Source organism: Chionomys nivalis, chromosome 9 (assembly GCF_950005125.1).
Source record: "Chionomys nivalis chromosome 9, mChiNiv1.1, whole genome shotgun sequence".
Lineage (NCBI taxonomy): Eukaryota > Metazoa > Chordata > Mammalia > Rodentia > Cricetidae > Chionomys > Chionomys nivalis.
In genome coordinates this window covers 5,251,999-5,266,852 of record NC_080094.1, presented here as the reverse complement: position 1 = coordinate 5,266,852, position 14,854 = coordinate 5,251,999, and the positions used below count along the sequence as shown (strand labels likewise).

The 14,854-nt window shown below is 45.9% G+C and overlaps 1 protein-coding gene across 9 annotated transcripts in view; it reads right to left on the bottom strand.

Annotated features, from left to right (window-relative positions):
* The window catches only part of LOC130881723 (serine/threonine-protein phosphatase 4 regulatory subunit 1-like), an 81,878-nt gene that overhangs the window by 16,691 nt on the left and 50,333 nt on the right, over positions 1 to 14,854 (bottom strand). For 8 of the 9 annotated variants that reach the window (XR_009057753.1, XM_057781470.1, XM_057781475.1 and 5 more), the window contains 3 exons: positions 9,420 to 9,566; positions 2,139 to 2,246; positions 1,484 to 1,549 (listed from right to left, as the gene is read on the bottom strand). Coding sequence is in view for 8 of the 9 variants with exons in the window: in XM_057781470.1 (XP_057637453.1) it covers positions 1,484 to 1,549; positions 2,139 to 2,246; positions 9,420 to 9,566 (321 nt within the window). In the remaining variant the exon portion in view is untranslated. The remainder of the gene's footprint in view (positions 1 to 1,483; positions 1,550 to 2,138; positions 2,247 to 9,419; positions 9,567 to 14,854) is intronic. The other variant, XM_057781474.1, reaches the window with a different exon arrangement.

The window sequence follows — 14,854 nt, the reverse complement described above, 5'->3', positions numbered from 1 at the left end:
GAATGGCAGACTCACCCAGCCACGGGCACTGTCTTTAACCAGGGTATTGTCAGGCTATGGTAGCTGAGAGTAGACATGGGGCTCACGCTTGTAATCCCAGCACTCAGAAGACTGAGGTGGAAGGATTACACATTTGAAGCTAGTCTGGACTACACAGAATGTGAGAATATAAATAATTCCTGTCTACAGACATGCAAATTATGTCCAGAAGAAGGTAGAGGACCTGTCTATTCCTCTGGAAGTCACCTGGAGTCTGTGCTCAGACTGTGAATGTGTACTGTGGGGCTCTCCATTGAGATTGGCTGTTATATTTTTCTGGTTTCCTTTATTAGCAAATGAGTTAAATATAATTTGTTTTTACCTATGTTCATTTATGTCTACATGAAGTTGGCCGTTATATCTTTTCAATTTTATCTTTTAAAGAGCTTTGATTTTAATATCCTAATGTAAAACACTTAGCTGAAAACGTTTCACAAATGGGAGCATGGTGTGACAGAGGGAAGAGCCACCTACAGGAAAATGGCTGTGCTGGCCACTGCTGCCCCCACCAAAGACATCAACGAGATGCTAATGTTCTTGGGGCCTTCAGAGCAGAAGCCCAGGATAAATTGTCTTGGCTTACAATGGCGTTGATGTGGTTTACACTTTAAATAAATAAAATGTGCTTCTGAACTGAAATTTAAAAATCAATTTGGAGATGATCCTCTTTGAGGTTAAATTCCAACCACAAAGCTAGAGCATTAATGAAGAGACAGGTGCAGTCTGAGAGCCCAGCAGCCGCCCAGGCAAAGATAACCCAGTACAATCCCTGTCCTCAAGGTACCCATCTGTGAAACCCTCACAAGAGGGTCTATGAACAAAAGGATACAGGGGGTGAAAAAAGAAACATTCTACAGCATGTGGGCAGGTGAGTCTGGGCAAGGCAAGAAGGCCAGAGTGCTCTCCAGCTGAGCTAGCAGCGTGTGAGGGTCTCTCAATGGACAGGCAGAATGGTCTTAAGAAGAGCCACTGCTTCACAGGAGTGAACGTCATGGGGGGGAGGGGCACTATAGATGTGGTGTTCCATTGGCCACATCAGTCACATGAACTTTGACTCCCAGTTGAGATGTGTGGCCAGAGCTGAACCCAGCCAGACCAGCACAGTGGAGCAGATGTGGGGTGACTGCAGGCACGGGAGAAGAGATACTTTTTAAAGAGACCTGAATGGTGACAAGGCTCTGTATTTTAACCCAGAAACCAAGAAAAACATGCCTAGTGTTTGCAGGCTCAAGGGCAAGAAAGAGCATCGGAAGGGGTGGTGAGGAGGCAGCAGAGAAAACACAGGCAGAGGAGGCACAGGAGATGTGACCAGGAGTGGGAACAGCATCAAGGTCACAGGGCACAGGACAGTGTCTGGGCTCTCTGTGCCCACCCACTTGCTGACAGACTTGCAAAGCACATCAAGAAGTGTGGCAGCAATTACGATTGGCAAAGCTTCACATACCAAAAATTGCTCGGTGGCTTCTTGTCCAACAGCATGACAAATATCACCAAAATGCGTGGCGCATACCTGTGAAAGGCAAAGGCCTACCCATCATTTCTTTTTCTTTCTTTTTGTCTTAACAAATTGTAAAGCCTAACAAGCAGGAACTCTGAGAGCAATTATTCCTCTAGTCAGACAGCTAACAAGCCTGCACCAGGCCCATCGCCCACACAGCACCATGCCAGGTGCCTGCTGCATTGAAAACAGGGATTTACAGGAGGTTGCCCACTTCTTTGGCTTCCTGGCTCCTAATTGCTCTTGATGCATAATGCATTTGGTAGTGATAAGGCAGAGCCTGTCCGCTTCCCTGCACAGTGAACGAGACCCCCAGTCCTGACCATGCTTGTCCCATGGCCTGAAGAGCAAGGTAGAAGCCGGGGCATCACTACCTCTAAGTAGGGCTGAGAAAGCTAAATCTTGAGCAACCCAAAGGGAAACCAGGAATAGGGTGGAAGGTGCAGAGATGACAAGAGGGTTTGGAACTAATCATTCCAAGGAATCAAAGAACCAATGAGTCTGTCCAACGTTACCTAGCCAGCAGTGGCCCTCCCAAAAGTTGACTAAACAAGTGGACAGGGACACCAGAGGGACAGACTGCAGTCTCTTATGCTCCCACCTTTCGAACTTGGAAGAGTTTCCCATCGCTGCACAGTTCACAGAACCGAGGCAGCAGCAGGCGCTTAACTATGTTCTTCTTCAGCATGGACGCCATTCTGCAGATTATCTGTATGCAACAAGAAGAGCAGGATGGCCTGACATACCAAAATGTCTCCATCACAGGGATAAAAAGACATGCATTTGAAATAGTCTTCAAATACCCAGGAAGGAAAACAAAGGATACCTTTGATACCTTTGAGTTCTGTCAAGTCAGATGGTCAGCAGAGGCCAAACATTACCCAGATATGAGCTCTCCTGCAGCCCCATCAGTAGCTGCCCAACCCCTACCATGCACCACCTGATTGATCTTCACTGGATGTTTTACCTCCAGGATGGTTACTGTCCCACTTTTCAGATGAGGAAACCAGCACAGAGACGTGTCAAGTGGTGTAAATACAAACGAAGAGCCTTGAGGTGAGACACAACCACAGGACACACATGTAACACTGCTCCGCACGGCTGTGGGTGAGCAGGCTTCACACTCCATCCCTGAGCCGAAAACTGAGACCCCAAGCAAACACTACAGGGTTACTGGTTTGAGAATTCAGGTTTGAGCCTTCCAGGAAAGCTGGAAAGAGTAGAGTACTTAGGGAGGAGGCCAGAAGGAAGCTAAGAAAGAAGAGCTCACCATCATGATGCTATCTTATCTGCCTCACTAGACAGTCTATGAACTGGGTACATACAGATAAGATGATGAGGGTCACATGACTACTGCCTGGAAAGCAGGATCTGAAACACTTCTCACAGCTAAGGTAATACTCTTCAGAGAAAAGTAAGAGAATCTACTTTCTATTTTATCAACAAGATACAAAACAAAAACAAAATCCGCACAGGCATGGACCTAGCATCATTAAAAAAATAAATAAAATGAGCATGAGACTAGAAAGTGTGATCCATAGTTTAAAAAACAAAACAAACAAAAACCAGTACTCAGAAGTTAGAATTTACAAACTTTAAAAAGAACATAAAGCAGTCATTATAAACATGCTTGGGAACTACAAAGAAAAGATAGTTACAATTAATGAGCAGATCAAGACTCTCATCAAAGAAACAGAAACTACAGAATAGAATCACACAGTAACAGAGCAGCTTTGTAACAGGTGCCCTTGAATGGAACTGGACTAAGAAACAGCAAGTTAGGGAAGGTGTCAACTCTGGGTGTGCCTGTGTGAGCACCTCCAGGAAGAAGCTTCTGGCCCAAGAGTGCTTTAATCCAGTAACCGGGGTGGTGGGGCCTGTCTGGGATGAAAGAGGTCATGGGGGCATCTGGGACTGGATCTGGCCCTGGCCTCTCCTATTCCTGTTCTCTTCTGCTCCCTGTCCTCCTTGATGTCAGCCATTCTAATATTTCCAATCATGAACAGATGACAACCTTTGAATTGCAAAAATAATAAAGCAAATAAGTATTTCCGTCTTGTGAGTCCCTTTCATTGGCCACTGTCACAGCAGCGAGCTGCAGCTGTCCATAAGCCTTGGAGATCAACTGCCCTGTGGATATCAGCTACGTAAGTTCAGCAAGCTGAAGAGTCAGCTATTTGAAAGCAGTGAGAACCAACCAAAAGGCAGAGATTGTATGTCTAGGTGCCCTTAAAAGATGAAGGCCAGCCAGGAGTGTTGCTATAGGACTTCGATTTTGCACTCAAGAGTCTGAAATAGGAGGATTATGAGTTATGGTAAGTTCAAGACCGGCCGGGCCTACACAGTGACATTACCTAAAAAAACTAAAAAGAAACTGCATTGCAAAGGAAGGAGTGTGTGCAGGAACAAATCCCCAAACTTTCCAAACCCTGTAAAATCTAGGTTGCTAAACAAATAAGGAGTAGGATAACAAACATTGTTAGGATCCATTGTGAGAAGAAAAAAAAAGCTTGGGGAAGATACTGTATCTATAAAAGCTTAAGAATGAAAGCTGACTTCAGAGAGAAACAGGAGACCCAATGGCAACAATGGCTTTAACACTTTACAAAATGAAACAGAGCTATAGACCCACAGTTCTATACCCAGCAAAACTAACATAAAAAGTGAGGAAAGTAAGGACTCATTTAAAACCAGAACCACTTGGAGCCTTGAAGGAAGTTCTTCACATGGAGAGAAATGACAGGAAGAGCATTCACCAAAAATTGGCAAAACTCAGCATATAAAATGCTATTATCTTTCTCTTAGCAATTTCTTCAAAAGATATACCTTTTAAAATAAACTATAAAACTACACTTTCTGATTTATAATGTAACACACAAAAACAAGAGCACAGAGGGTAAGAGCGAGTAACAGACTATGTAGCCCTAAAAGTATTGTTACCCCAACACACAAAGAAAGAATTAATAGAAGAACAAAAACTGGTAAGAAAAATGTAAAACAAATGGCAAAAGGGTGGAAATAAATCCAAACATGTCAACAACAATATCAAGCAAAATGGATTAAGTATGCCAATTAAAAGGCATAAACAATGAGACTGGACACAAGAAACCCAATCCTGTGCCCATGGAAAAAAAACTTGTAAACATAAATAATTCTTGATGATACGTTAGTAACTCAGATGGGCATAAGCATTGAACCTGCCTCTTTAAATACAGCAGAAAAGATAGACTCAAAACCACTGCTTCCTTTCTACAAACCAAGCAGGCTGAACTCTAGAAAACAGAAGGGAAGGAACAAAGTAGAAAGTCATAGCAAAGCAAGCAATTGAGAAAGTAAGGTTTAAAACTGTGTTGAAATGCTAAAAGAATTGACAATCATGAATGAAAGGAAGCACTAGAGATCTGTCAGACAGTGAAAGGGTAAGTGAGCACTGCCAATAACTCTATCCTAATAAATCTCAGTTCAGATGGAGAAAGTAAGTTCTCTTAAACGCTGAACAAAAATGAACTCTTCATGTGAATTGAATTTATCAAAACCATGTCACGCCACAAAGAAAACTCTAGAGCCACATTTTTGACTGGTGTGCTCTAACAAGAATTTAAGAAGAGAAAAGGTCTCTGATCTTAAACAAAACTGCTCAGAAGGGCCACTTCACAGCAGGAGGCCAGCTACGCACAAAGGCCAGTGGGTAAGTCCCAGGAGGAGCCTACTGCACACTCCCTTACTACTACTACTACTACTACTACTACTACTACTACTACTACTACTATTTCTTCTTCTTCTTTCTTCTTCTTCTTCTTCTTCTTCTTCTTCTTCTTCTTCTTCTTCTTCTTCTTCTTCTTCTTCTTCTTCTTCTTCTTCTTCTTCTCCTCCTCCTCCTCCTCCTCCTCCTCCTCCTCCTCCTCCTCCTCCTCCTCCTCCTCCTCCACCACCTCCTCCTCCTCCTCCTCCTCCTCCTCCTCCTCCTCCTCCTCCTCTTCTTCTTCTTCTTTGAATTTTTAAGACAGGGTTTCTCCGTAGCTTTTTGGTTCCTGTCCTGGAACTAGTTCTTGTAGACCAGGCTGGCCTCGAACTCACAGAGATTCGCCTGCCTCTGCCTCCCGAGTGCTGGGATTAAAGGCATGCGCCACCACCGCCTGGCTTTCTCCTTACTTCTGAAAGGACACAGCAGCTGAGAATTTGGCAGACACCATCTCTGACTATGTCAAAATTGGCATAACAACGTTTAAGTCCTAAGCTTTCTGCCATGACATACCAAGAACATGTTTATGTCTATGACATTCCTGTCAGAGACACAGAAGCTAACACCAAAATGCAGGAGACAGCAGGCAATGCTAATCAGAAGACACTTTACAAAAGAACTGGCCTAGACTGGGTTGAGATCTCCCAAACACCTAGGAACCACCTAAGATCAGGAGAGCAGAGACAGGATGACTCAGGGCCAAGAGAGATTGACAGACATGCAATGTCAAGCTAGGTGACATCAGCACTCACTGAAATGTTCTGACTCCATCCCTGTGCTATCCTTGTGTTAGGAAACACACACCGAAGTCTTTCAATGCAAAATGACCAAGCCTCCAACTCATTCTCAAATGGCTAGTGTGTATGTGTGTGTGTATAGACACACATATATACATGTGTATACATACATGCATATATACATAAATGCTTTGCAGAATATATATACACACATATGCATATGTCTGTGCAAACAGAAAAGAAAGGATGGCACACATAAAAGTGACAAGCTACAAGAGAAATGGGAACAAGGGCACAGAGGAGCTCATGTTTATATTTTTCTAATTCTTCTGCAAGTTTGAAATTAAAATAATAAAAAGCTACCTCCTTTAGGAAGAATATTCCAATATAAGTAAACAGGAAAAAAAAAAACAGAAGGAAGGAAGGACAGACATTCTGTCTCCAAGCTCTGTCTCTCAGGGACACAGCACTGCCATAGTACAGTGAAGAATTCTGGGTGGGTAATATAGCCATCATTCTGTTGAGAATTTGTACACAGACAAGAGAATGGGGGAAAGGGGAGAAAGAAACACAAAGAAACCTAATTGGGGTGAGGGAAGGGTAATCCAAGCCCAAAACACAAATCAGGAAAAGGCCACTGTCTTCAAACTCTGAGGACACCTGTTTCTGATGTAATGCTTAGCCGAGTGTACACTGACAGCCACAATAAATGAGGATGTGAGACCTCTGTATCCAGGGCAACGGGGAACTAAAGAGCTCCCTGTATCTCTTTCCACTCCTCCTCATCCACCACACCCACATGACCTTATTACTACACCATATAAGACAAATCCAGAATCATTAAAAGGCAGCACACAGTGACGAGAAATGACATTCCTGCAGCCCTGGGAAGCACTTGTGTGGAATGACGGTTGTCACCAGTTGCTTGGAGCCAACTATTCTTTACATCCCACCACAGCATTCTCTTAAATAAATGCACAAATAAAAATGAGCTCAAAGTAGGGATGACGACAAAAAATGAGGAAGCCTTACTGTGAAAACGTGTTGAGAGAAAAACAGGCTTCTGACAATTAGTTATCATCGCAGAATGCTAACGGCCTCCCTGCAAGCAAGAGGAATTATAATTGGTCTCCAGCGGCCTGTTTATCCTGTTGAGATATAATTACAAGATACAGCGCTCACAGTTTTTACCAATCCATTCATCCAACAACTAACATTTATTTGGCACTGACTCTAAGCTTGGCCTTGTGTTGGGCGCTGATGGTGCGAGGCCACAGTGACCCTAGGTCAGAGCTCACCATTTCAAGGGTCAGGTAAACGGAACTTCATAACTCAACTGCTAAGTGAAAGGAGATGGACATGCAGCGGCCTGTGATCACAGAGAGGAGGCATCACTAGCAGTGATCAAGGTATAGGGAAAGACGTCAGCAAAGCAATGTGTGTATACATGGGATAAGACACGACCTGAGTCCTGTCCCCATAGGACAATCAGAACTGACTGACTGTGACTCCCGACGAGAACTGAAGCTGAGGAAGAGAGAGATGTGTGTGTCATCCATGTGACAGGCCATTTCCCGTGGAACAGCCTCCTTGTGAGCATCTGCAGAGCCACAACACTCACACACATGGCCACAGAGTGTAGAGGGTATTGTCCAGTCCAATCCGCTTCCACCATTTCCATCTCTCCGTTCTCAGTAAACAAACGCTATTATCGTAGAGTTTAGGGTACTGCCCACTGAACCAGACAACAATTTTCTTGGGGAGCTCCATAACATACATGTAGTCTTTTCTTCCTCAAATAAAATCACCTACATGCCACATACATTGTCATTTCCCAGCTGAAAAGAAGACAGCCCCATAGCTCTTGGTTTCCAGGGCCCCCTAACTTCCAGGATCCAGGGAAAGAACTTGACCAGAGCATAGTCGGGCCATAGAACAGCATCTTCTGCTCCTGTGGGAGCCACAGAAAGACAAGCAAGCCCTCCAAACACAAGATGACAGAGCTGCATGACTGGTCTGGGCATGCACAGTAGGGCTTCAAATCACAAACCAGAAACCAATTTAGTCTGCAAATGGCCTGTGGGGATTGTTTATGGAAGGCTTGTTATATTTTCCAAATAGTCCTACCAAAAAGAAAAAAGACACCACTGATAAGAATGAAGTGTTTGGAAACAAAACAAAATAAAAATCCTGCAGAAATGCCTTCAGCATTATTCTCTGTGGCATTATCAGTCTTTAGGGATAAGATTCTTGGCTGCCAGCTGTAACCTTGGAAACTCACTGGACCAACTTGCAAATGAAAAAGAAGATCTACTTGGCAAAGTTCACTGCTCCACTGCCAAACACCCTGGCTAAATGCTATTATCCAGGTTCATTTTGCAAAGTAAATTAAATTTCTTGTAGAGAAACTTGAAATTTATAAAAGAACCCTGGAGAATTTGAATTTTAATAATCAATTATTCCTCAGACTGATTCATCTTATAAACATATGGAATATGCAAAAAATTAAATTAGTTTAAAAATCCAGACCTTTAACGCATAGTTGAAAAAAACTTTTATATAAATGAAGAATAATTGCCAAACGTTCTGACGCTGCAATATAATTTTTTAGCTACATGGCGTATAATGCTTTTGCATTTTGGGAAAAAAATAATTCCTTCCTGTAACGTCATTCCTTTCTGAACAAGAAAACAACTATCTGCTCACCCGGCATTCATCATTCAGGCCAGGCCGATCCTGCAGCTCTGAACTGAAACTCCCAGAAAGGGTCCAGCACACAGTCTTATCTGCAAGGGCCAACAGAGGGGAGTGCTTGAAGGAAATGAGGTGGCCCCATGATGGTCCCTGAACACAGAGAAGGACACAGCAGAACCCAGCAGTGCTCACCATCAAATAACGAGGAGGAGGAAGCCAGGACTACTATACAGCCCCTTACTAATAGTATATGTACCTGATACCACAGGATGCCACAGGGAAAACCAACATGGCAGGGCAGAGGCTGAGTCTCCCCTCTCTGCTTCTGCCAGTGTGCTGCCACACCCACTTGTCAGGGATCTATCACTGCTTACACACCTTCTTGGCATCGACAGAAGACATCAGGTCTGTTGAATTATTCCTGGCCCATGACTGGGAGAAACAAGGGTAAAATTCCCAGGCTGAGGAGTTTTGCCGTGAGAATGAAGATCCTGAGCAGCAGTGGTTTGAGTCAGTGGTTGGCAACACTCACATGGCTGGGACTTCTCCAGCCGTGGTGCTCCAAAAATGAGCATGTCTAAAAACAGGTTCAAAGCTACTAGTGGAACTGCCTTGAATGCCATTCACCTTACTCAGGGAATGGTGCTGGCCAAAGTCCAACTCTTGTGAGAATTCAAGTCCTACATTAGCCACTCCCAGGAAGACTTACACTCACGGCCTCTGTTCTGCACTCATCATCGCAGTCAGGAGCAGAGCGCTCCAGCAGAATGGGACACACTCTGCCTTCGATGTCGCACTGGGAAATTAGACCTTGCTCCACAAGAGCCAGCAGCACCTCCTGGCTGGATTTTCTGACCTGGAGGGGAATAGAAGAAGGTGAAACAGGAGATGGGGAGATGCTTTCTCAGGATGGAGACAGCTCTCCCCCAGTGGCCCTCCACTTCCTCTGGGTCTACTCTTTGCTCCACTTCCGGAGAGAGCCCCAGTCTCCTGGTGGAATCATTCCTCCTGTATGGACATGTTTTGGGTATGATTCCTAGCTGTCATGTGTCTTCCAGAGGGTGAGATTGGAGGGCAGTCCCATGTCTGAAATGCCTCTTATTCTCAGCACACCCTTAGTACAAACAGCAGGTAACACAGAACATCTCATTCTGTTAGGGCTGGTTGGATGGACGCACATCTGCCCCACTGGCATACCTACTCCTGCTCCTATGCAAACATGGATCACCACATACAAGAAGACCTGAGTGGTTTCTGGAAGAGTCCCATCATGGTGGAGAGCACCGGCAGAAAAAAGATGCTTCTTGTCCTTGGCCATTGTGCAGTGAGCCAACAAAAGGGTGTAAAGGGACCAAAAGAAGCTAAAGAGGCATTTTTTAGGAAATGAAAGCACTTGAATTCCCATTTATAGAGAGCAATGAAATATGCAGTTCATTGTCAAGAGAGGAAGGCAAGAAAATCATAATGGGCCCCAGAAGTGAACAGACATTGTCACCAATGATCAGCCCATAGCAGGGTACAAGAGGGCAAGCCCCAAGGCTGTAGCCACAAAGGCTACATGGCACCACAGCTTCTGACCCCAGTGCAGGGAGGGAAACTGTGCTTCAAAAAGATGGCTCTGGTAGTAATGCTCCAAATGAATGGCAAGCAATGCGAGACAATACAGAGGGCCTGCAAGGCATCGAAGGCAGAGCCCAGTGCGGAGGGATGAGACCCTGCTAAGTTGGCTGTGTCAAGAAAGGTGATGGCCTAGCAATATTACCCAGCATGGTGACAAGACTGGGTCCTGCTACAATGTTCAGGTGTCACACTGATTGAGGAGCAGGCATGTGCCAGGAACTAAGGACATGAGACAAAGAAACATTTCTGGGGCAACCTGGATGGAGACTCCTCATTGGAGGTGGCACCAAGTACACGCAGAGTGCACCAGGAGGGAAGTTGGGACACTCACAGGCAACCACTAACGCTACACAGAGCACAGTGGGGCCATGGCCAGAATAAGTGGCCACCAAAAATGTAGAGAGGACAGCAGGAACTGCAGAGTCAAAGAGGAGACTTGGAGACAGGTGTCCAAAGAGAGGCACTGCCAAGAGCGGTGACAAGTTAGCGCTCTACAAAGGTATTTATTTCTATGTCAGTCTCTGGAACATGCAGCTACGAGTGGTAGTGTCTGGATCTTGTCTATGAACTGAAAGGTTCAGTCCTTGACCTCTGGCAATGATGGAAGATGTGGGGGACCCTTGGGTCAGGGGGTGAAAGCCTAGCAGAAGAAAACCAAGTCACTGGGTCTTTTCTGGACTCTCATTTTTGCTTCCTGTCCACGAGTGAGCTGCTCTGCTCCATGCATGCTCCTGATATAATGATCTAGTCCACACAGGTCCAAAAGCAACACAGCCGACTCCATGGCACAAAACTTCTGAACCCAGGAGTCCAAATATACCCCCCTTTTGTTTCTGCTTGTTTGTTTTTCGAGACAGGGTTTCTCTGTGTAGCCTTGGCTGTCCTGAAACTTGCTTTGTAGACCAGGCTGGCCTCAAACTCACAGAGACCCACCTGTCTCTGCCTCCCCAATGCTGGGATTAAAGGCGTGCACCACCACTGTCAGCTTAACCTTTCCTCTTGGTAACTGGGTTATCTGGTATTGTGACATAATGATGGAGAATTAAGAGGACCCTGATGCCAGCCAGGACTAGCCCAGTGGTCATAAATGTCATCACAAGTATGAATTATGACAAGAGAGAAATGAGAGGAGGAAATGTGAAGTAATACTTACAAGTGGAGGGTCAAGTGACACAACCAGCAAATGTTGGACAGGTGAGGGCGGGCGGATCAACCCTGACAACACTTTTTTCCCAAACTGTGAGAGTAAAGAAAGGCCCGAAGCTTAGAGCTGCCAAGTTCCTGGCACTTTGTTGCAGTTGCCCCAGGGAAACAATACACCAGCAAGGGAAAGGAACCTCAGGTCCACAGAAGAGCATGTTCAGGAGAAGAGGGAGATGAAACCTGGGGACGTGACAAGTTCCAGGTGACAGAAGCAAGGGAAACTTTCATGGAACAGGAAGTGAGGGTGAGCTGAAGAAAGCCCAGGAAAGGCTGCCACAGTGAAGCCCTCTGGGGACCAGTGAGTGCTACCGAGGGCTTAAGAGCACAGAAATGACAAATCATGTTTTGGTATGAGTGATGATAACAGAGTAGCGACCTGGGGTGGAGCCAAAGGACAACCATGGGCAAAGAGCTCCTGGCCCTGCAGACAGGAGAGAGGGGTTAAGAAAAAAGGCTTAGGAAGGCCATTACCTTGGAAGGTCAGAGAAGCAAAGAGTGACTGCTGACACTGCCCTGGCTACTGACACCAGAACAGAAAAAAGAGGAAAAAGAGCAGGCAGGGTAGGGAGAGCAGGGCCAGTGTAAGGGTCTGGTCTCTCTGGTCTACAAAGCAAGTTCTAGGACAGCTAGGACTATTACACAGAGAAACCCTGTCTCTAAAAGTAAAAATCAGAAACAGAAACAAAGATAGGGGTGGTTCATCATCCCTGTACCTGGGATGCTGAAGCAACAGGATCACTGTGAGTTCCAGGCCAGCTCAGGCTACAGCTGAGATCTTATCTCAACTCCAGCAAGCAAACAACAATGCATTTACTACATTTAACCTACTAACAGCCTGGTCAACCTCAAATGTGCTGAGTGATTACATTAGCAACAGTTGGACAAGATCGCCTACAATAACCCAATCTAATAGTAAAGTGCTGTATAACTCAGGTAATTGGTTGAAGGTAATAATGAGAGTAAAGGCCAAAATAGTCATCTGTATACACCACCATAAAGAATCAGACCTTTAAGCCATCAGAGGCCTGACCTAAGCATCAAAAGCCTCTCAGGATGCAAAGAGCTGAGAATAGTAGTTAGCACACATGGTACTCAAGTAGAAGCTGGCTGTTGTTCCCAAAGTTTCCACTGTCAGAGCACAGGAAGGTATGTGTACAGGAGCCCAGCCCAGGACCCCGAGGGGATCAAGGGATGCATGTGGTCCTTTTTCCTTCATACCATTTGCGTGGAACAGCAGTAAATGACTGACAGGCATCCAGTTCCCATCTCAAACACCCAAAGTGGCAGTGGAGTGTGGATCAAGCAGAAACCAAAAGAGGCTGCCAACAGGTGACCTGGATCACGGTGGGGCTGGGTGGTACAATGCAATGGTAAGCACACATAAAGTGAACAGCTGAGCCCAGCACAGGTTAGTTCAATAGCCTACAACAAAAGGAACAGGAGACCATGGCCCAGAAAGCAGAGCCACACAGTTTATGTGATGTGCTAACAACCCCACTCAGCCACTCTCACAAGTGGGATGCCTATGACAACCTGCATGCAAAGGATGGAGGTACTTTGGGACAGGAGAGGGGTACAGAGCACTTGGAACCACTACTGTAACCTCAAAATCAAAAGCAAAGAGCTGTCAAGCAAACTGCAAACACTTGTTACATAAAGCGGGTGGGATGAGACGCGTGTTTATTTTATGATCCTTCTCTCAAGTGATTAAATTTGTCAAGATAATTTTAAAAATGAAAGTGTTTTTAAAACAAGAGTACTGAATCTTCCAAATGAGCTGATTAGCTGAATTCAAGGCCAAACAGCTCCATGTCTACCAGCTACCAGGAGCGGAAGTGGCCCAAACTGAGTGGGAGTGTGTGGGGGCTGCAGCAGATCCTCCAAGGAGATCAGCTGTAGGAAATGGGACCAAAGCCAAGAAGCAAAGAGGAGGGAAACTGAGGCACAGAAACAACACAAGCTGAGAGTAGACAGAGCGAAAACACTTCTTTAGAAGATGGTCAGCCGGGACAGAAGGCAGGTGCGAGGCCTGCTGAGGACAGAGGTTTCCCAGCTTCCTGGCTCACATAACTTCAGAGAACTGCAACAAGGTACCAGGCTCTGGGGCTAGGTCACAAAGGTTCCTACAGGGAAGGACTCAGATTTGATGACAGGCAAGAGGTCCACAAGAGCCTGGACAATCCCGAGACAGACAAGTGAGGCTCAGGATCCAGGTCTGGTATCCAGCCATAGCCTCATTTCCCACACCTCAGCCTCCTCTCATCTGACACAAGAATGAAGAAATGAATGCCATGTGCCATGCAGACCTGGAGCGCAGCAGCTATTGTCCAGCTGTGCAATCACAGCTGCAGGATTTAGGTATTACCACAGGGCTGTGGCCAATACTCCCCAGGCTCATCATTCTGACAGAATAAGGCACCTATCCTAGGCTGAGGCAAAACCACCCATGTTTGTACTAGAACACTGACCGACTAGTGTTGTGGGAGCTCCTTCCGCTCCTTTAGCCAATAGCCGCTGAGAGACCACACCCCAATGGGCTGGTATCTCAGCGGCTATTGGCTGAAGGAGCGGAAGGAGCTCCCACAACAGACTAGAACTTCTAGGCACTGCCAGGAGCCCACTGCACACTTCCAAAGAGCCAGCACCTGATTATGAGAGGTAGACCGGACAGGAGAGAAGGGCATTGGGAAGAGGAGGCTGGCTCTAGTGAGCAGGCCCTCATGAGGCTAACGGTGGGGATTGAGGAGGCAGCCTCCAGCCTCTACCCAGTGTAGTCAACTTTCTCATAGCTGTTTTTGAAAATGGAAGGGCAGGAGGAGAGGAGGCCTTTGGGGTTATGCATTTATGATGGAAACAATGGATATCTGGCACGGGTCTGACTGGATGTGGAGGTGAGGGGGAAGGGTTTCCAGAGTTCCCGGGCCGTGAATTGAATATCTCAGGGGAATTGAATATCTCAGATGGTGGCTCTGTTCACGGCAATAGGGGATGAAGATTGAAGACCTCTATTTTCTCCGTGATGTAAAATACAAGGTCACTTGCTTGGCGAAAGGCAGGGCAGGGTGAGGGGCCTGATGAGAATGGCAAAGGTCTAAGGGAACAGCCAAGGATAATGGGAGAAGCAGCTGATGAGGGACGGGGGTGAAAGGATTGCCGGGCAGTACTGCACATCCAGCTGCGACTGGAGCCCATAAATTTCCAATGGCACCAATCAATGCATGACAGGACACCCTCCCACAGACTGAGCTCAGCAGGCAAGACTGGAAGAAGCCAGGCCTAGCTAGGTAGACCCAAGGTAGCAGAAGTTCTACCAAAGGGCAG